This window comes from Antennarius striatus, chromosome 1, assembly GCF_040054535.1.
Source record: "Antennarius striatus isolate MH-2024 chromosome 1, ASM4005453v1, whole genome shotgun sequence".
Lineage (NCBI taxonomy): Eukaryota > Metazoa > Chordata > Actinopteri > Lophiiformes > Antennariidae > Antennarius > Antennarius striatus.
In genome coordinates, this window is record NC_090776.1 from 14,657,275 (window position 1) to 14,679,968 (window position 22,694).

The following is a 22,694-nucleotide window of genomic DNA, read 5'->3' on the forward strand; positions in this document are numbered from 1 at the left end:
ATATTTCTATCGGAGTAAACTAAATGACAAAAAAATGGATATACCAACTATGGTAATAAAACATGTAAACACATATCTTCACTAATTCATGGATTTAGGTGGTCATACAGTAATTCCTAACTGTGGTACACTTGGATCTTACCTTGCAATCTATTTTGTACATTAAAAAAAAAAAACTGCCCAGCCAATCAATGCTCAGCAGCACGTACAGCTCTCATGTATGTTAGTCCTTTATAAGTTTCAAACCTTCAAGCTTTTTCCCGCCTTGCAGTGCAAAACTTGTTAAGAACAATATTTATAAATTTTTTCATATTAGAAGTATGAAACTCGTTATGGTTTGAGCTTTTTTCTTCCAATTGAGGCAGCGTTTCTTCTGATGCATATCGCTTATGTATTGTCCAGTGTCCTCATTTGAGGACAGCAAAGTTTACGTCTTTCTATAGCCTACAATTGCATGCCTATTTCAAAAATAAGACAGCATATAAATAAACCCTTCTGGACACTAGTCACTGAGTAGCAGCATACGCATATCAAAATCAAAGAAAATATTGGTAATCATCTTCATCGATTTCCAGAAGTGGATTTTTGTCAAATTTCCATGGAGTCTTTCTTGTGCTTTATATTATATAAATGAGAATTTTGCATCATATATTGATGAATCAATATGTTGTTATTACCCTCACTTCATAATGTTGTTCTATAACCAACCCTTGTCATTATTTTCATAGTTTTTTATGCTGTCCTCAAATGAGGACGGTGGGTTAAAATGGGTTAATGTTAAAAACTCAGATTATAAGTTTCATGACTGTCACAATTTGCACTTTAAAGCCTATAAAGACAATGAAAGGACTAAGAAAAACGGAAGAACCAATTCAGTCCAGACTACAACATACCCCTGAATTCAAAATTTTACCCTGATGTACTTACATAGGTCAAAGATCAAAGATAGTGCCCTTACCAACTTTCATAGATCAAAGCACTACCTTTGATCTTTGAAAGCACTATGAAAGCACTAGCTTTTATACACTCAGGAGAGTGTACAAAAGTTTCAATTTGACTTTGACCTAGTTTTCTCAAGGTCAAGGTCATTTTCTCATTTTTATCCCCTTTAGCCCGAGTAATGTGCTTTTTATTTTCATCTTTCTATCTGCAACGGTTGCGAAGATATTTGGTGGTCTAACGGCGAATAGATGAACGGACGAACGTTCAGACAAACACTGACAATTACCTCTTTGAAGCAAAATGTAAAAATGTTTATATCAATCCTTATTAAGATAATTAATAATAAATATGTGTGCATATAGTATGTGATAATTATTTTACCTGACCAAGTAATCATTGCGTATAAGCATCAAGTGCTGAAGTATAGACAGGAAATAGGGTTCTGCACTGCTGTCCTTCACCATGCTCTGCACAATATTGAACACATCTGCCACATCAGTACAGAAAGTCAAGGAGTCAAATGTGAACTGAAAAAGTATATTTTGACATAGAAAAAGAATGAAATGAAAAAGAAAATATTAAAGATTTCAGTTTTACTACTCAATTACCTTAATACCTTTGATAATTAAAATATTTTTTTGCCACAAAAAACACTGACCTTAGACTCTGATCTTAGAGTTATATGTTTTTTTTCTGCAACAATGAAAAGGATATTCCATTTCACTCTTGATGTCATCCAATCTGTGAGAGAACTCCAGCATGTCCTCTTCCTTATGCTCATCAAACACTTTTAGCTGAATGTCAAGGGCCTCATTTTTGATGGTTGTCAGTTGCTGCAAATGCATTAAGATGAAAAAAGAACAAAAGCGGAAACATATTTATTAAAGAATGACTTGAAATCCTCTTTGACATCAGCCTCAAAAGGGATACTTTAGGCTTAAGTTAAGCAGGGAGCTTATTCTAAATGCCATTACTAATCATGATAAACAGGTAATTTGTTTTCCTGGCATCTATAACATTTTTACAACACATAAACACATAAGGTGGGTGGCATAATAGCAAGCAGAAATATTATTAGCCTGGGCAGAATTTTTATTGGTTTCTGAGTGCTGGCAGAGATAGACGTGTAAATTCACCAGTCTTTCATAAATATTTGCTGGGGCAAATATACAATATTTCATTGAAGTGGACAACTCATTTAAATATTAATACCAGGTGAGAGGTTTTTAATATGTGTCTATGTGTGTGCATGAGCTTATGTTGTGCTTACCGGCAATATCTCTTTCAGACCACAGCGCATAAATTCATTTCTTATATGCAGCCTGAAGTCCAGTTCATCAGGAGATGTTACTAGTGCATTGATGAGCTGCATACATGCCACCTGTAATAGGAAAGGCACACAGAAAAGAGACAGAAAGAATGTGAGAAAAGGAGAGAAAAGAATGAGAGACAAAACCACAGAAAGAGATGACAGACGTCTCCTTCCAGAAGTTGATGAAAAGCATGCTGGCTTGAATTCAAAATGAGTTATGTCCCTTGGAAGCAGAGGACCATAACTAATGCATGTCTATTTTCTCCAGTCACCAAGTAAGGGGCTTATTTTAATATTAATGGAACAACTGCAGACCCATACACACAAAACTAACTAACAGACATTTTAAAGGCAAACACACTCTTTTGGAAGCTGTTTTTCACTCCCCTTTGAGTTTGGTTTACTGCACAGGGTTTTGTGCATCATGTGACTGTTTAACTAGCAAGGCAAACAGAAAAATAAATTATTGACCTGTAAGGCAATGCACTCATGTGTAAAAAGACAGTATGGCAATCCCAGAGAAAAGGATGGATATTCAGATGTTTTAAATCCAAACTGTTAAAGTCCATTGTGAATTTGATCCAATCCAATCTTTATTTGTTGAGCACTTTACCACAACCGCAGTCGACCAAAGTGCTGTACAGGCGAATAAATAAAAAAGAACAAACATCATAGATAAAAGACAAAATGGTTCAAATATTATAAGTAAAATTAATCAAAAACATAAAATATGGATTTAAAAAAAGCATATAATCAGAGCAATAAAAAATAAGATAAAATAAGATAAGACAAAATAAAATCCAGTGTCTATCTAGATGTTAAAAGCCAAGGAGAAGAGGTAGGTCTTCACACGAGATTTAAAAACAGACAGAGAAGAGGCCTGTCTGATTTGATGAGGCAGATTATTCCACAATTTAGGTGCCACAACAGCAAAAGCATGGTCCCCTCTGAGCTTCCGTTTGGTTTGATGACAAACTTAAAGTTATAAAATTACCATAATTGCCTGTCTTCAAAGTACAATTTATTAGGGTAATGCAGGTAGATTAAATACATTATTAAAACAATTACCAACCTTGTACCTTAAATTTCTTGGTTTTAATGTATGTATAACCACTTCAGGTAAAATCAATGCAGACAGAAAATGTCAGATACACAATAACAAGGGAAACTGAAGACCACTGGAAGTGAAGACCACTGAAATGCTTTTAAATACATCGGTGCTGATTTATTATTGAAAGGCTGTTATTGATTCTCAGTCATCATACATTATTTCATTCCATTACAACAATAATGTATAACTGACATAGCTTTGTATAAATTCTATGTACAGTATATTTAGCCAATTGCATTGCCACTCCACTTGAGGTTTGAGAATGTTTTATACATTAATTCTGTTTCATAACTGCAACAACACACAAAAAATAGATCAAAATCAAAACACGAAATGAATTTAAGGACATATGGAACCTTACATAAATCATTGATTTTGGAGACCTTCCATTCATCATGGATACTTATCCTCTAAATATGTGTTTCCTGAAGTCAAAGACTTCTAGAGAAGACTGAAGGAATGTAGTCAAGTAGGACTACATAAAGGTGCGGTGTATTAAGAAATCAAATAAGCACACAAAAAATGCCTGTTGAATGAGCATCATTTGCAGTCAGTTTCATGTATTTGTCGGTATGATTTAAAAAAAAACGTTTTGGCATTTGGGGTTGCCCCTCTTTCCTTCTGTCCACATTTCTCTTTACTGTTGTCTCAGAATGTGCTAACAAGTTTGCACCTGTCAAAGATAGTTACAGAAAAAAGAATGTTAATGCAACAGATAGGAGCAAATTGGGGGTTTTTTTATTTAAATGTTTAATTTAGCTTAAAGGTTTTTTAAAAGATTTTAGCTTAAGGTTCGGAGTAAGTCAGTAAACCAACAAAATGTGCAAACAAGTTTTATGCTGACAGTTTGGGGGCACAAGCAGGTTTATTGGGTAAAAGATTACAATTTTTATATCTCTAAGCTACCAGCTAATATTGCAAACATACTTTTACCATGAATCATATTCTTGTCACACAAACCAATGCTGCCACTAAAAAATCTCATGTGAATCATTTACAGTCTATGCATACGCAATGACATGTTAAATCTGAGCGATCATGTCCATAAACAGAAGACGTGTATGTAAAAAGAATGGAAAGGATGACGAAATGTGCAAGATACAGATAATTCAAACCTCTCAAACAACAAATGCATTAGAAAGAATTCACAAAACTTTATTCACCCGTTTAATTGTGATTTAACCCAATTCATTAAAAATATATAGAAAATATATAGCTTTGTCTTATTGCATATTACTGCGTTCTCTCATTGCTTTGTCTTTGTTTACCTTTAGCAACTGATACTATAACACAACAGTAATTTCTAGAAATAGCAAATTGTGACTAACATTACCTAACTTGACAATTTGTCAATCAATCCTTAAAGTGCACCTAGAACACTTAACCTGAATACGTTGATGAATGATCACTTGGCTTAAGGCAGTGCTATTTACAGAAGATGAAATACAATTTTGACTGAAGAGTATAGTCAAAAAGAAATCCTGACATATAGACCGTCAGAAACCTTCAGACAAATGTCTTTAAAATAGTTTGAATTTCTCATAGCTGCATGCATTTCTGAATACTGAGCAAAATAGCAAGCTGTCAAAGGCCGTACATGTACTCTGCACTTACTTGTAATTGAACTGAACGATCTTGCAGTCCCTGCACAATGGGACAAAACCTCTCAATAGCCCGCCATTCCCCTGCTGTGGTGATTGCTTCGAGGACCTTTTCCAAACTACATGAGAAGAAGAAATGAATGAACCAACAACTGGGAAAAAGAAGAAATACCTTCATTTAAAGGGAGTTTGACGACATGCCCTTTCGTATTTTACTATCAATGGTTTCTTGACAATTTGATCCCAGTGATGGGGCTTTCCATGTGGATTTCATTACCTTCACTAAATACTCAAGCAAGGCTTGAAAGTTAATTAGGACTGTCACAATGACTTAAAATGGATAACAATGGTTAATAAAATTGTTCACCTAGATATATTATGTTCGATAATTCCAAAGGTCAAAGTTACTGTTTTTTCACTCTTAAATGTCTATTGAAAATCTACTTGCACACATGTCAACATTGGAAAAGCAGTACAACACTGATATGTTGGTATAATCAATGACAAAACATACATGTTATCTTCACCCACAATACAGATGGCCGACAACAGTTTTACCACATCTGTCATCATGGCAGAATGTGTGGGATCAATGGCTCTTGCCAACAGCACAAGACTTTTCTCCTCCCCCAAGATTCGATCCAAGCCATACTGTAAAAAACACAGACCAGGATGTGTTTTAATTAACCCATTTGTAGCTACAAGAACACAATACATTGAGACTGTAAAATGGAACTGAATTAATTCTGAAATGTGAGCTGTGACAAATACTTTACCCAGCAGAATACAATAAAAAAAAATCTAGCAGGAATGCCATCATTACAGAAAGTACTTGATTCATTTCTAGCATGTTACTCCATTTAGGGTTAGGGTTAGTAACCCCAATAACAGTTCAATCAACTTTCAGATGAAAACAATGATTCGTGAAAACACAATGTTTTCAGTTAATTCATACTGAGAAAGTCAAGCTAAGTCAATCTTGATGGCTACCAGGGCTGAATAAGTATATTTTTTAGCCCAATCGCCAACCTATAAATCTGCATTACTGTTTTCTCTGAACTCATGAAACCCTTCTGGATGCAGTTGCTGTTCAATGGTAGAGGTAAAGGCAAATTTCATAGCATGGCAACTTTTAATAATACATAACCATGCCATTTTTACCACATAACGAAAAACATGCTGCTGTGTGACTTGACACAGGAAGGCAGCAGAAAAAAAAAGGCTGCTCTGACAGCTGGCAGAGAACACCTGTCTTCTTGGCATTGTGGGTACATCTCATCCCAAGATGCCTCTCTAGCAAGTGAAAGGTCTGGGCAGACAGAAAGGCCTACGGGTAAATGCTAGTGTCTGGCACCTGTTAAGACGCATGATTACATGAGACCTTACATCACACTCTGTGCCAGAGTGGCCAGATATCTGTCTCCATTGGGTTTTAGCTCCGTGTGGCAAGATTTTCTGTTCTATTTTGGATTTTTTTTTTTCCCAACAGCTAGTGTGTGCTAACATCACACAAGGAGGAAAAGCTGAGGCATTGTGAGAAGACTTCAAAAGAAGTTTTACACAACATAAGTGTTTACACAAGGTATTTCAATATCACCATGTATTGACCTTCTTCTTTTCCTATCAGCTTTTCCCTTCAGGAGTCGCCACAGCGAATCAATTGCCTCCATCTAACCCTGTCTCCTGCATCCTCTTCTCTCACACCAACGACCTTCATGTCCTCTTTCACTACATCCATAAACCTCCTCTTTGGTCTTCCGCTAGGTCTCCTGCCTGGTAGTTCAAAACTCAGCATCCTTCTACCAATATATTCATTATCTCCTCTGGACATGTCCTAACCATCTCGGTCTGGCCTCTTTGACTTTATCCCCAAAACCTCTAACATGTGCTGTCCCTCTGATGTACTCATTCCTGATCCTATCCTTCCTGGTCACTCCCAGAGAGAACCTCAGCATCTTCATCTCTGCTACCTCCAGCTCTGCCTCCTGTCTTTTCCTCGGTGACACTGTCTCTAGACCAAACAACATCGCTGGTCTCACCACAGTTTTGCACACCCTTCCTTTCATTTTAGCTGAAACTCTTCTATCACACAGCACACCTGAACCTTTCTCCACCCGTTCCATCATGCCTGTACACGCTTCTTCACCTCTTTTCCAAACTCCCCATTGCTCTGGACTGTTGCCCCTAAGTACTATCCTCCACCTTCTTGATCTCTTCTCCCTGTAACCTCACTCTTCCACTTGGATCCTTCTCATTCACACACATATACTCTGTCTTACTGTGGCTAACCTTCATTCCTCTCCTTTCCAGGACAAACCTCCACCTCTCTCCCTTGTTCTTAAAAATGGGCACCAGCACACTTCTCCTCCATTCCTCAGGCATCGTCTCACTATCTAAAATCCTGTTGAACAACCCAGTCAGAAACTCTACTCCCACCTCTCCTAGACACTTCCAAAACTCTACAGGTAGGTCATCAGGACCAACTGACTTTCCACTTTTCATCCTCTTCAATGCCCTCCTCACTTCATCCCGTCTAATCTTTGCTACTTCCTGGTCCACAGCAGTCGCCTCTTCCAGTCTTTGTTCTCTCTCATTTTCCACATTCATCAACTCTTAAAAGTACTCTTTCTATCTTCCCATCACACTACTGGCATCTGTCAATAGACTTCCATCCCTATCCTTAATCACGCTAACCTGCTGCACATCCTTTCCAATTCTCTCTGTCTTGCCAACCGGTATAGATCACTCTCTCCCTCCTTACTGTCCAACCTAGCATATAAGTCATCATAAGCCCCTTGTTTGGCCATTGCTTCCTCTACCTTCACCTTATGCTGCATCTCCCTGTACTCCTGTCTACTCTCCTCAGTCCTCTCAGTGTCCTACTTCTTCTTAGCTAACCTCTTTCTCTGTATACACTCCTGTACCTCCTCATTCCACCACCAAGTCTCCTTATCTACTTTCCTTCCAGATGACACACCAAGTACTCTCCTACCTGTCTCCCTGATCACATTAGCTGTAGTTGTCCAGTCATCTGGAAGCACCTCCTGACCACCCAGAGCCTGTCTTAACTCCTTCCAAACAGTCATTCAACACTCTTCCTTTTTCAGCTTCCACCATTTCGTCTACTGCTCTGCCTTTGTCCTCTTCATCTTCCTCACCACCAGAGTCATCCTACACACTAACATCCTATGCTTTTTGGCTACACTCTCGCCTACCACTACTTTGTAGTCACTGATCTCCTTCAGATTACAACATCAAGGTCAGTACATCACCATGTATTGACCTTGATGTTTAATATTATTTTACAGGTTTCACTTCCACACACATTGACTGAGTGTTGTACTCACTCTCACATGTTTATACACACATATGGAATTTTCACATTTAGTTAAAAGGAGAATATTAAAATGTATATCGCAATATATTGAAATATGCAAATATGTAAAAAACACTCACCATTCCACAAATGACTTGAATGAAAGTTCTCAAAATTTCAAAATGGGCTATTATTGGGCTATTATTTCAACACAATCAAACAATTCATAGCTTACAATTTCCATCAGAGCTTTATAATATAAAATTGATCCTGGATTTCAAAGATTATAGAAAATTTCTTAAATTAATAACATTAAAAAGGTTTAACATTTCTGAGAAATGTACAATTTATAGATTAACAGACAAATTATTATTATTATTATTACCTTGTTGTTCATGAAGGCTTTCAGGCATTGTATAATTTTATGTTGGTTCTTCTTGTCAAGCTTTTCTTGCCTAGGGAAAGAATAGAGCAAGGATGAGCAGTTGACCTTTCATGTGGACCATGAAGACTGCAAGATGTTTAAAGGGTATTTGAAAATTTCAGTAGAATTTGATTTACAGATGAAGGTAAGTTTGTAAAGTTCAGACAGAAGTGAGAAATCAACCTGAAAGAGTTATCTTACAATTGCAAAACTTACACTTAATTTTTTGTTGTTCGTACATGTTTACATTTTTTGAGTTAAGTTCAGAACATCCTGAATTTTTTTCAAAAACATGTTAATTACCAAAATTACACAAGTATGATTCCTCTGTATCTTCTTGTAGAGTCTGCACAAATTCACAAGTATAGTAAGAGAGGACAGAGTCTGTACAACGAACTTACAGCTTTTTTAAAAGCAACCTTTCCAAAACATCCAGAAGAAGCCCAAGACCCTCATGCCCAAAACTCTGCACCCAACTGAAACAAAAAAAAAAGTGTTAATGTGACAGCAGCATGAAATGGACGCATGAAACTGACACTTGACAACAACTTCAATATTTACATTTGATACTCCAAAAACGCATGTAGACTTAATTGTTAAATCAGTGCTTAGACAGACAAGCAATGAAGAGTATGTGATAGTGGTGCGTCACAGAGGCTCTGTGTTCGAAACAAAATCAAACTATCAAGCTAATGGCTGTTTTACTATTTATTTTATAAACACATCTGTAATAGTGAGCTGTCTTTCACATAGCAGTGATAATGGAGAATTCAACAGCCACAGAACATTGTAATTTTAATTTTAAGAAGAACCTTTGCATAACCTTTAGATATGCAAAAAACAGGCAAAGGCAGCTGTGGTGAAATTATGAGTGACTGCATCTCCTTCCTGATTGGAACTGAATATTGTCACTGAACATCAGCATTCAGTTTTTGTGCCGCTCTAATCAACTTGCAGCATGCCTGCGAGCCTAAAATTTTGCAGAAATTCTCAAGGTGGCAAAGTAAAATAGGAAGCTATTTGAAGCTTTCATATTTTATGCCTGAAAGGCAGGCACATATGATTGTAAAATCATCACTGTATTAGGGCAAATAATTTTTGGTGAGATATAAAAAATCAGTAACTACAACACTTGCAATTTCTCTGTTTTGCATGAGTTGAACAATCCTGAAAACATTGAACCATTTAAGACAAACATTTCCTGCTTTTGGGCCAAATTTGCCACTTATATATATATATATTAGGGGTGTCACTTTAACGCATTAATTAGATTAATTAATTACACTGCAAATTAACGCGCTATAAAAATTAACGCAATTAATCGAGAGTGGCAAATTTGGCCCATTGAGGAACCCGTAAGCTGCAGTGTTACGTCGCTTCGTCCCTGAGCCACTAGTCAAAAGTAGGGTGACTGAAAACAGAGATGGACGCGACACAGGAGAGCGAGGCAAGACCACTCGGACCTTTGGACGGAAAGTTTATTTCTAAATAGAACTTTCTACAAAAACGCAGTGATTCTTCGCTGCCAATCTGCGCTGTAGAAGCCTCCGTCAGTCTGTCCCAGGGCAGCTGTGACTACACACGTAGCTTACCATCACCAAGTATGAATGAGGTGTGAATGAATAATTGATCCGATATAAAGCGTCTTTTAGTGTCCAGAAAAGCGCTATATAAATCTAATCCATTATTATTATTACTATTATTATTTGTACCTTTTGTAAAAAAGAATTTTCATATCACCGAAGCAGCTCCAGCTTAACGAATCATTTAAATGCAAAACATGTCAAGGACACAGAGTTGTCTGTTGTCAGTTCCTGTAACGTTAGCTTAGGAAAAGCCCGTTGGCATTTTGCTATTGATGTTGCCTTATTTAGAGGCATGTTATACCATTAATTTTGAATTGCTGTATTGAGCCAGCTTTAGTATTCATTTTGATTGAGTCTGCTTATGTGCCTATTTGAGACTCAGCCTTATTTTATTTCTGAATTGTATTAATTTTATTTAACTGTACAGTGATACATATACTTACGAATATCTATACTTACAAAATTTTCTACTTACGAAATTTCTCAGCAGGAAAATATTACATCTACTTATGAAAGAAATTTCAACTTACGTATTATAAAAACACAGTATCGGCTCATACTTGAATCTCCCACAGGTTCCTGAACGCAACATTCTCATAGCTCCTCTGCCACTGGCTATTACCTATTACGTATCTTCCTGGCACCCCATTGGCTAAGAGGGATGCCACTCCACCTCTGTGTGGAGCTAGATCGGTGCTTATGGAATATGGAGTGTCTTCGGCATCCGGCACTCGATCCGCGAGGTGTTCTAATAGTTTTGCGTAAATATAATAACTTTTTGAGTACGTATTTGCTATGGACTCATCAGAACAAAACCAGATTTCCACCGGTCTAATGTCTATTTCTTGTGTTCTTTAGCCCACACAAGTGTCTTCTGCTTGTTGTCTGTCCTTAGCAGTGGTTTCCTAGCAGCTATTCTACCATGAAGGCCTGATTCACACAGTCCTACCATGAAGGTCTGATTCACACAGTCTCCTCTAAACAGTTGTTCTAGAGATGCGTCTGCTGCTAGAACTCTGTGTGGCATTGACCTGGTCTCTAATCTGAGCTGCTGTTAACCTGCGATTTCTGAGGCTGGTGACTCGGATGAACTTATCCTCCACAGCAGAGGTGACTCTTGGTCTTCCTTTCCTGGGGCGGTCCTCATGTGAGACACTTTCTTTGTAGTGCTTGATGGTTTTTGCGACTGCACTTGGGGACACTTTCACAGTTTTCCCAAATTTTTGGATTGACTGACCCTTCATTTCTTAAAGTAATGATGGCCACTCGTTTTTCTTTACTTAGCTGATTTTTTCTTGCCATAATACAAATTCTAACAGTCTATTCAGTAGGATTATCAGCTGTGTATCCATCTGACTTCTGCACAACACAACTGATGGCCCCAACCCCATTTATAAGGCCAGAAATCCCACCTATTGAACCTGACAGGGCACACCTGTGAAGTGGAAACAATTTCAGGTGACTACCTCTTGAAGCTCATCAAGAGAATGCAGTGTGTGCCATGCAATAAGCAGAGCAAAAGGTGGCTACTTAGAAGACACTAGAACATAAGGCGTATTTTCAGTTGTTTTACACTTTTTTGTTAAGTACATATTTCCACATGTTAATTAATAGTTTTGATGCCTTTAGTGTGAATCTACAATGTCAATAGTCATGAAAAGAAAGGAAACCCATTGAATTGGAAGGTGTGTCCAAACTTTTGGTCTGTACTATATATATATATATATATATATATATATATATATATATATATATATATACAGGTCTTTCTCAAATAATTAGCACATTGTGATAAAGTTCATTATTTTCTGTATTGTACTGATAAACATTACACTTTCTAGATTCATTACACACAACTAAAGTAGTTCAAGCCTCTTATTGTTTTGATATTGATGATGTCGGCAAAAAAGTAAAGAAAAACCAAAAACCCCTATTAAAAAAATTAGCATATTTCATCCAACCAATAAAAAAAGTGTTTCTAATACAAAAAAAGTCAACCTTCAAATAATTATGTTCAGTTATGCACTCAATACTTGGTTGGGAATCCTTTTGCAGAAATGAACACACTGGACCAACACCAGCAGCTGACATGGCCCCCCAGACCATCACTGACTGTGGGTACTTCACACTGGACTTCAGGCATTTTGGCATGTCCTTCTCCCCAGTCTTCCTCCAGACTCTGGCACCTTGATTTCCGAATGACATGCAAAATTTGTTTTCATCTGAAAAAGTACTTTGGACCACTGAGCAACATTCCAGTGCTGCTTCTCCGTAGCCCAGGTCAGGCGCTTCTGCCGCTGTTTCTGGTTCAAAAGTGGCTTGACCTGGGGAACGCAGCACCTGCAGCCCATTTCCTACACAGGCACGTACACGGTGGCTGTTTCTACTCCAGACTCAGTCCACTGCTTCCGCAGGTCCCCCAAGGTCTGGATTCAACCCTTATCCATAATGTGTGTGTATGTGTGTGTGTGTCTCTCTCTCTCTCTCTCTCTCTCTCTCTCTCTCTCTCTCTCTCTCTCTCTCTCTCTCTCTCTCTCTCTCTCTCTCTCTCTCTCTCTCTCTCTCTCCCTCTCCCTCTCCCTCTCCCTCTCCCTCTCTCTATATATATATATATATATATATATATATATATATATATATATATAGAGAGAGAGAGAGAGAGAGAGAGAGAGAGAGATTCTTTTCTTTTTTTTTACGTATACTGTTATAATCCCTGTTGGGAAATTAAGAATGCACACTCAGTCAATCACAATTATGCATGTTAGTGTATACAGGCCAATGTACTACACACAACCAAGGGGGCCTGTAGGCATGCAATGTAAGGTAGAGTGGTGGGCAACCCTTTGTAAAGCGCCCAAATGAGCAGCTTGTGAGGGGGATGCGTCTTGCTCAAAGCTGGGCGCCGTCCCCCTGCTCCGGAGGTGAGCTGACACCTCCCACTTTCAACTCACACTCCAGGTGTTTTTGGGCGGGAGCGGGAATCGAACCACCGATCCTGATTGAAGCATCTTGATTGTTTTAGGAAATCGAGCTGTATCTTAAAATCAATGCACGTATTAAAACCCTTTTTGTTATCTGCTTTTCACTAAAATGGGAGAACAAGAGGCATAAAATTAGCCTCCCTATCATCAAGGTGTAGGAATATAGAAGTTTGACATGGTCAAGAAAATACGCTAAACTGACACTGTTACTGCCATGCTGATGAAGACAAGAAAGGATCATGCCAAGACAGCTGAGGAATTTGGGTCTAAGTTAAGAGAAATAAATTAGTTTCCCTTACACTGTCACAGTCCAGGCTATTCTAGATTTGGAGTAGCAAGGTGAGAGTCTTGACATGATGAAGAAAACTGCTGTAAGTGAATTGTATTTTTCTTGAACAAATATCAAAGTAAGAATGACTTCCGGCTTTCAAGGAGAGCAGATGTCTTTTTCTTCTATCTCTCGCAGAAAGACGCAGATGAAAAAGAACGACGAATCTTTGTCCTAGAGCAAGGACAACAAAGAATGGAGGAAATAGAACAAAGCATTGGAATAAATGATGTGATCATCCCCGGCGTCAAAAATTAAGCCAAGGAATTATGCACATGATGTGGTATGACCAAAAAGGTATGACCAAAAATAAAAACTCTGTAAATTCAACAGCAGAGAACAACCATCTTTGCACTGTCTGAAGAAATGAAAGATCTAATACAGAGAACTGCTGATCAGGGTAGTATGGAGTTGAAAACCAATTATTTTGTGGATTATGCCCTGTTTGACCGAAATGTAATTTTGGACACTTCCAAGTATTACATGGAACAGTTGAAAAACTATTCAACATCATCAATGTCAGAAACATGGACTAATGAACAAATAAAAAGATTGAGTTTTGCTTGGAGGGATTACATTAAGTTTGAGACTTTAAAGAGCATGTTGATACCTTTTGACAATATAATAGCATGTACAACTGTTAAAAGTGTCTGTGACTAACGGGTTATTTCTGGGGTAAACACTGTCTGTCTGCTGAGAGAGGTAAATATGTTCATTACATTCTTGTAAAGAACACTGGCAGGGTCAACTTCTTTTTTTGATCATCAATGATGTTAACAAACCTTGTGTTCCTAGGAAAAATGTAAACTTGGTTATGCTCAAGGTTAAAAGGCTAATATCTGGAAGTGGATAAGAGTATGAACGGCTGTCAAAATTCAATGGATGAACTGGTTGAAAATATTAAATGTCTGAGTATGTTGACAACATATTGTAATGAGAGAGATTTGTTGATTCTGGGGCACGGGAATTTCACAAGCCTATTGGCTTCTACCAGTCAGCTCTTTTTTTTCGGATGTTGATGTTGTAAATGTGACGAATCAATGAAGTCTGTAAATATTAGCATGTCCAAAACATTAAAATAAATTAATTACTTTAATTAATTTATTTAACATAATTCCAAATTCTTGGAGTATGTTTAATGGTCAAAGGGGTATATTATGAGGGTGAAACTATGACAGGCCCAATGCTTTTACAATCTGAGTGCTGTCTGATAAATTAATTGTTGACTAATTGGGTCACAAAAGCTGTATAAAAGCAGCTAACAACAAAGTAAAGATGCATAGCGAGGCATCCCCTGTGAGGCATCCCCTGAATGGTGATGGTTCATTTTCACATATTTACTTGAAGACACTACAAAATCCTTTCTCTGATGTTTATGCAATACAGTGAGCCCTCGTTACTCACGGTTAATGTGTTGCAGGAACCACGTGAATAACAAACTCTGCAATATAGTGGCAAAGTATTTATCTAATTATTTACAGTAATTTAAACTTTCATGACCCTTCCCATACTGATATGAATTTTTAATTTTTTTTTAATTTTATATACTGGTTTGATCCCCGAAGGGAAATTAAGACAGCACACTCTAGCTACTGATTACAAACGCATGCATACATGTGAGTACAGGCCCCTGTATCACACACACACACAAGGGGGCCTGTAGGCATGCAGGGGAGGTAGAGTGGCAGGCAGCTCCTTCTTGGTGCGCCTCAAATGAGCAATTTTTTTGTAAAGGGGACGGCACCTTGCTCAAGGGTGCCTCGGCAGTGCTACAGAGATGAGCTGACACCTCCCACTGTCAGCTCACCTCCGGGTATATTTTGGGGGGGGTGGGAGTGGGAATCGAACCGCCGATCTTGAATCATAGGACGACCTGCTCTACCGCCCGCTTTACCACTGAGCCACTGCCGCCCCGGTGAAACCACCTTCTATCTCTATTACCTTTTACCACACTCTTGTTGACTGTTTAAAGCACTTTTGTGTCTCACAGACGCCCGAGACTCACGGAACGTAGCACACTTCTGGATGCCGTCAGCCAATAGAATTTGCGTGCGGTATCACGTGACTGCCTACCAAAAATCCGTGATGAGGTGAAGTCGCGAGTGTTGGTGCACAAATGTGCGAGGGGGCACTGTACATCCATCCATCGTCTTGAACAATGTATTGTATGTTAACAATCGCAATCATCTTGTCTTCAGCTGCTTCTGTTTTGCAGGTCACATGTCTACTGGATCCTATCCTGGCCAGCTATGTATTTGAAGGTGAGAGAAAGCCGGAGAACTCAGAGAGAACCTAAGCAGACACAGGGATAACATACAAACTCCGCATAGAAAGGAAAAGAACCCGGAACCTTCTTTCTGTAAGGCAACAACTCTACTCACTGTGCTACTGTGCTGCCCTTATACAATACAATTAAGAGTAATTAATGCTTGCTCAAAGATCAGTTATCTTTTGATCACATATCATCATTTATGGACGCAACAGCACAGAAATATTCAAATGAGGCCTGTCATGTCAGAAAGACACCAAGAATAAGAGTGAGGTGGTAATCTTGAGGAAAATAAGGAAAACACGTTCATCATCCCATTCCCTGGAAAACAAAAGTTATAATAAATCAAAGAAAAAAGGAGACATGTTATCTGGTTAACGTCACTGCTAGGGTAGCTGGACTTCTCATGGTCAAAAAAGCTTAAAATCTGCACCACAGCATTCACATTAAGTGGTCCCATTGGCGTCATACGTCACTCGAGCCAAACATAGCTTAGCAGCCATAAGAAACAATGCAATTCTAGAAGTGATTAACACCAAAAGTATCATGGTTACCTGCGGGGTGAACGGCTGTGGCAACAGAACAGCAAAAAGACACGAAGACAAGGACCTGTCGTTCTTTAGAATACCTTCTGGGAAGGTATCCTGCTAAAAATGCTAACGCGCTAGCCCGTCAATGGGATTGTCCATATTATGTTAGCATTGAGCTAACCGCCATTTATTACTATTGCCTTGGACTGTGTGGAATTAATAACAACTCTAGTTTAACTTTTACAGTGAATTTATTTGAAAGTAGTGTCTTTTTGCTGTTCTGTTGACAAAACCGTTCACCGCGCAGGTAACCATGATATTTTTGGTGTTAATCGCATCTAGAATTCCATCGTTTCTTATAGCTGCTAAGCTGTGTTTGGCCACAGTGACGTATGACACCCACGAGACCTCTGAATGCGGAAGCTGCTGCGGCACAGATTTTAAGCTTTTTTGACCAAACGGATGATGCTACACATAAAAAATGTTTCTTCTATTTTTCATAGTGATGAATAACATATATGTCATTTAAAATTAACTTGACTGTCCCTTTAACCTCTTTTCCACACTCTCCATTGCTCTGGACTGTTGACCCTAAGTACTTAAAATCCTCCACCTTCTTGATCTCTTCTCCCTGTAACCTCACTCTTCCACTTGGGTCCCTCTCATTCACACACATGTACATTTTCTTACTGCGGCTAATCTGCGTTCCTCTATACAAACCTCCATCTATCTAGCTTCTCCTCCACCTGTTCCCTGCTCTCACTACAGATCACAATGTCATCTATAAACATCATAGTCCATGGAGATTCCTGTCTAACTTCGTCTGTAAGCCTGTCCATCACCATAGCGAATAAAAATATTGTGAAAGCATGTTCATCAGTAAAAGAGTGAAAAGATCATTTCCCCAGTCGCATCAACATAGTACAGTGTATAAATTGCTCCCTGTATAATTATAAAAGTTTGCAATATGTGATGTTTGTGTAAGGTGTCAAATCTAACATACTCTTAGCTTTCTTTTACCAAGTCTGAAGTTTGCACATAAGTGTATTTACAAAACCAGGCCAGCTCTTTTCAGAAGCATCTGTCATTCATACCCACCATATCCTTACCTAATGGGCAAGTAATGTTGCTCACAAAAAAATGAGAAAAGTGGAATAGCTGTGGTGGGCAAATTAAAGGGGTCAGAAGAAAGACTCACAGGGTGACTAAAGCATCACAGGGTGACTAAAGAATAAAGCTATAGAAAGTGCCACACAACCTGTGAGTTTGTCTGCTTCACCACAAGGAATCTGCTGAGGTACCATAAATTCTTGTAAATCAATACAAGCAGGTTGCATTCATGGTAAAATCAATCAATACAAGAGAACCACTATCCATTTTACCATTGATTACTGATACTTTTATTAAAAGACAGTTCCTAAATGTCCTCGAGTCATATAGGTGACGCTCCAATACACAACAGGGCAAGAAAATGGCAGGGCAAAAAGGATACCATGAACTACGGATGGGCAAATCACGCAGTTATGCTGCAGTACTGAAAAAAATTAATATATTATATAACCAGTCAGTCAGTCAGTCAGTAGGCTCTGGGGGGGGGGGGGTCCCTGTGCGATGAGCCAACCAGATGAACCAGTTTTTTTCCACCACTGGCAGTCTTGTGACTTTAAAAACACCCACTATAAGCATTTATTTGTATAGATCAATACACCAAAGAGCACCACTTTAAGATTTGAATATAACTTATTGAAAAATATCTGAATGCCTCCAAAAATGGGCCAGTATGATACAACAAGGTTAAATATCGTACCACACAAAAATAAGAGTCCATTGAATACATCACAAGCAACATTTTTCCAACTTAAACACTGACAGAAACTTGAAGATTTAGTGATGAAATAATGAGTTTTTGAAAATTCTGTCCTGTTATTCGGATAGTGCAGGGCATAAAATGACATGGATTTTTAAATCTAAGGCACCTATTAAATTGTTGAAAAATGATACCAATCAGTGTGTGATTTAGAAATTCATTCTTGGTGCCAAGAAGCATCCCTTTAACCTAACAAGTCAGCAATTTCTGATTACTGAAGACAATGTTCCTTCTCATCTAATATTATACAGCATGAGATTCAATGCTACTCTCTATTCATGGATTTCAAGGGTGAAGTTGAGTGGGTAATCACTTAAATTCAGCCTTGATTATTACTTTAGCCTGCTTGTAAAATTCTAATCCTGTTCAGACCAACTCCAGGCCAGGTTTAACAATGAATTTTGAAGAAATGGATCAGCCAAGACTGGTAACTGCAGTAAAACTGAGAATAGGTTTATGTTTAACAATAAAATAGTGTGTCTTATTCACCTCATTTTGCCTTTGACTTTACAACCATTTAGGTACTGATCAGTGTTACAGTTTTGGCTATTCAATCAAAATTTATAAACCTAATAATGATAAATTAACAAGGTAACATACGATAATGGGAGAGAATAATGTTTAGGAAAATAAGTTACTTTTGATATTATGAATTTAATTGTTTTAACTACAGTGCCAGGCATTTAAAAACTAACTGTACTTTGGAATACAGAATCGAAGGTTTTGAAACCAGCAATCCACCCTTTTTACTATCAACTCAATAGAACATTCACAGAAGAGTCTTGAATTCCCTGAGCTTTCTTTTCTTTTCCAGTTCAGCAAAAACTGTTGAATGGGGCAATGAAGGTCAGTTTTCTTGTAGCATCTGCCATGTCAGCTTATTCATGCACCGATTTCTCAAGGTAGCAAATGTCAGTCTCCATCTCAGCCCACATTTTTGTTTTCATTACATCTAGTGAGGGTCTCTCTTTTCAGGTAAACAGCTTTCAAATTGCTCCCTTCTCTTTGACCAGGCAGCAAAATAACCTAGCTTCTCCAGCCAAGAGGAAGAGCTCTTTGGTGATCTCTGCCTCTGTTCAAATGCTAATTCCTGCATAGAATAAGACGGAAATCTGTACCACATATAACACCCTTCTGATATTCCTGTAAAAATGTCTCATATAGCATGTCTCATATTACAAGTTGTCTTACAGTACTTCTTTATCCCCAGTGATTGGTTCTCAGCAATACTTTGGATTATCTGAAGTTTGTTGAGGTAGTATGGCTTCTATGTCAAATCAGGTATCAGTATGAGAATGATCCATGTGTAAACTACTCCCATGAAAAGGGTGTTGGAGGTGTTCAAGGTGGTTAACTGAACGCATTTTTCTGAAGATTCTCCACTGATGAGACCTAAACCATATTCATTTTCCCCTCATATCATGTAATACAGTGTAAGCATGGAAGAGTTACAGAACCCCTTGACTGCCTTGCGCCATTCGATTCACACATAATTTTTCTTTCACTCCACTGTTTCACAGAGGAACAATGTATAATGAAGCACAGACAATCAATTCATACTCTAATAAATGGTGCATGTTTATGTTGACCGTGTGTGTATACAGTATGTACTATATACTGTATGTGTATGTACACCTTTGATTATAACTATTATTTATTTAAAAAAGTACAACAAAAAAGTGATTGCACTTAAATAAAAAGAAGCACGTCCATTCCCAATATCATAATCTTGTACCATACCTGACGGGGTTGCTGGTAAGGGACACTCGCAACGACTCTAGACAGGCAAACAGACGTTCGTCAATCACCCCTGACTTTAGCTCTGCCAGGAATTCTTGGGGAGATATCTGATAGCTGCTTCTCAAGCTACCCTGGAAGAGAAATGAAAAATACATTTCTGTCATACACAAAACAACAAAAATACCAAAAAAACAAGATAAGTTAGGAGATGGAAAGAAAGGCTCCATGTCTCAATTGCAAACAGTCAACAAAGAAACAAAATTGCATATAGAATATTTTTTCTGTAAACAGCTGTAAACCTCTTCGATAAATATTGTCACCAATAAAAATTGAATTGTTTAGAAAACTATTTACATTTCCACCCATGAAATTTAAATTATTGATAAGGAATTTGATGATTCAGGTTATAGATATCAAAAATTGGAATTGCACAAAATAAACATTATAGTGAGACCACTTAGAACAGCAGTCCCCAACCTTTTTGCGCCATGGACCACTTTCATCTAAGACAATATTTTCACGGACCATTCTTCATTTTCTCAATAATCGTCAATGACGCCAGGACAGATGTAGTCTAATAATAAATCATCCGCAGTGGTTTTATGTAAAATGCAGACACCATGGACAAACAACCTTTTTTTCATAAACTGATAATCAACATCTCTGTAAACAATATAATTGTAAGAAATAATTACATTACAAACTCGTTTGACGTGACTGCACTGATATTTACTTTTAAATATAGCGACTTACAATCACTGCATTCAACGTAGGAGAAATACTGATCATTTCCAATAGAAGAGTGAACAAGTCAGTTAAATAATAATAATAATGAGAATTACAGTATTTTCCGCACTATAAGGTGCACCTTAAAGCCCATAATTTTCTCATAAACTCACAATGCGCATTATAACCCGACTTGTCTTATATATGGATTAATATTAATATTGATATTGGTTAAAAACAATATGGCTGAAAAAAAGCTGGTAGTCTGGCCGGAAATCATGCCGCACTACGCCACCAGGGGGAGGCCTCAGTAGGCACTCTGGCAGATTGTCCGGCCGGACTACACCCCCTAACTACGGTAGTCAAGGGGGGCCCCAAAGTGCCGGCTCTCACTGACCTTCTCTGTGACCGGAGACCAGCCTGCGGAGAGGACCGGCGGCTGACTAAAAATAAAGATCACGATAACTTAGCAAAACGTAAGGAATTTTCAACAATTCTATTAATAAAGTTTGACTGACTGACTTATCTCAGTATTTCCCCACCATTGCGCCGCCGGAAATAACCCACTTTAAACTTAATTGGTCTAAAAAATGCTGTTGTCGAGTGTTGTTGCTGTAATCTGGAGTCTAGTGACGGTCCATTCTATTAGTCTAAAGAAACACACAGAGAAACTGGTATAAAGGTGAATTTTCAAGAGCTGAGTCACTGCTAGACAAAAGTGCCTGGTGTGCTACAATTGATTTGCAAATGTAGTTGATACCTGAAACAACACATAGCTGTCTGTGTGTGTAGGGGGGGGTGCACAGTTTATGCTTGTGTATTCTGTGAGGTTCATGGTAGTGAGCACCATGAACCTCAAAAACCTCACAAATTCAGTTCTATGAGGAAAACAGAGTGTCGCATTTGCCAGTAAATTAGCAGCCTGATATTAAAACTGGTTAAAAAAGTGTTTAGGACACACAGTGCAGCAGCAAATAGCTGCACTTCACCCCTGACTGGATTACCGATCGATCGAAACAAGATTTAATTAATAAACGAAGACGAACGTCAGAACTGCTTCGAACTTCAGATCAGGAAATAATCCGCCCTGTTCGAACTGAGTGGTCCACTCGTAATAAATTTAACCAGTTTTTAAAGTCAGGTTTTTTAATATGGCATTTTTTGCCAGACACAGTGGCAAATACACCACTTTGTCTGGCTCATAGAACTGACTTTTACGTCACTGACGAGAGCTAAGAATCAGCTCTGCTCTTTTCCTCTTCACTGCTTGCACCTGGAAAACTCTGTTGGCTTTCTGTAAATAGGCTTGAGAAACTTCTTTCAACCAGCTCTATATGGTAAGATCTTTGGGGTAACTTCTATTAGGATTTGATGCCATAGAAATAAAATTTGATTTGACGATGTTTTTAGATAATTTTGTACTACAGTATTTTGTAGTACGTTTATCAGTAAATTTCAGCAGCGAAGGGAGAAACCCATGCGTGTTGACTTCTTTCAAAGATGGCAAAGTGATCCAGTGATCAGGTTTCCTTGATGAGGCTCAGAATGGCCTCATTGACATAACAATAGGGGCCGTTCACAGTTGATTGAAGGTACTTAGTGGACGGATAGCGCAAGTATAACCTCGTTTTTTGTTCTTTTTTGGTTTGTTTTTTTATTGTATGCGCCTCGTATATGAAAGAAATTATAAAATAAACTATTCATTAAATGTGCGCTTTATAATCCAGTATGCCTTATATTGCGGAAAATACTGTAGTGTTTGAGGACTGCTGATCTAGATGCAACGGGAGACAATGACACCTGAAGTGTGTCCCGGACGTCCAGTTGGTTTTCTTTACAGTCACTGCAGAAAATCCCGTTTCACAAAGACAGGAGGTTGGAAATTGAAGCAGGGTTTGCAATACTTTTTGGGCGATCTCAGGATCATCTGCCTTGACTTTAATCCAGTACACTGGCACGGT

At 38.2% G+C, this 22,694-nt stretch overlaps 1 protein-coding gene across 1 annotated transcript in view; it reads right to left on the reverse strand.

Annotated features, from left to right (window-relative positions):
* The window catches only part of LOC137596861 (protein diaphanous homolog 3-like), a 210,437-nt gene that overhangs the window by 174,039 nt on the left and 13,704 nt on the right, over positions 1 to 22,694 (reverse strand). Inside the window, exons 5-12 of the mRNA XM_068317638.1 lie at positions 20,008 to 20,138; positions 9,108 to 9,182; positions 8,668 to 8,737; positions 5,481 to 5,617; positions 4,980 to 5,085; positions 2,213 to 2,323; positions 1,657 to 1,775; positions 1,324 to 1,440 (exon numbers count right to left, since the gene is read on the reverse strand). Of these exons, the coding sequence (XP_068173739.1) occupies positions 1,324 to 1,440; positions 1,657 to 1,775; positions 2,213 to 2,323; positions 4,980 to 5,085; positions 5,481 to 5,617; positions 8,668 to 8,737; positions 9,108 to 9,182; positions 20,008 to 20,138 (866 nt within the window). The remainder of the gene's footprint in view (positions 1 to 1,323; positions 1,441 to 1,656; positions 1,776 to 2,212; positions 2,324 to 4,979; positions 5,086 to 5,480; positions 5,618 to 8,667; positions 8,738 to 9,107; positions 9,183 to 20,007; positions 20,139 to 22,694) is intronic.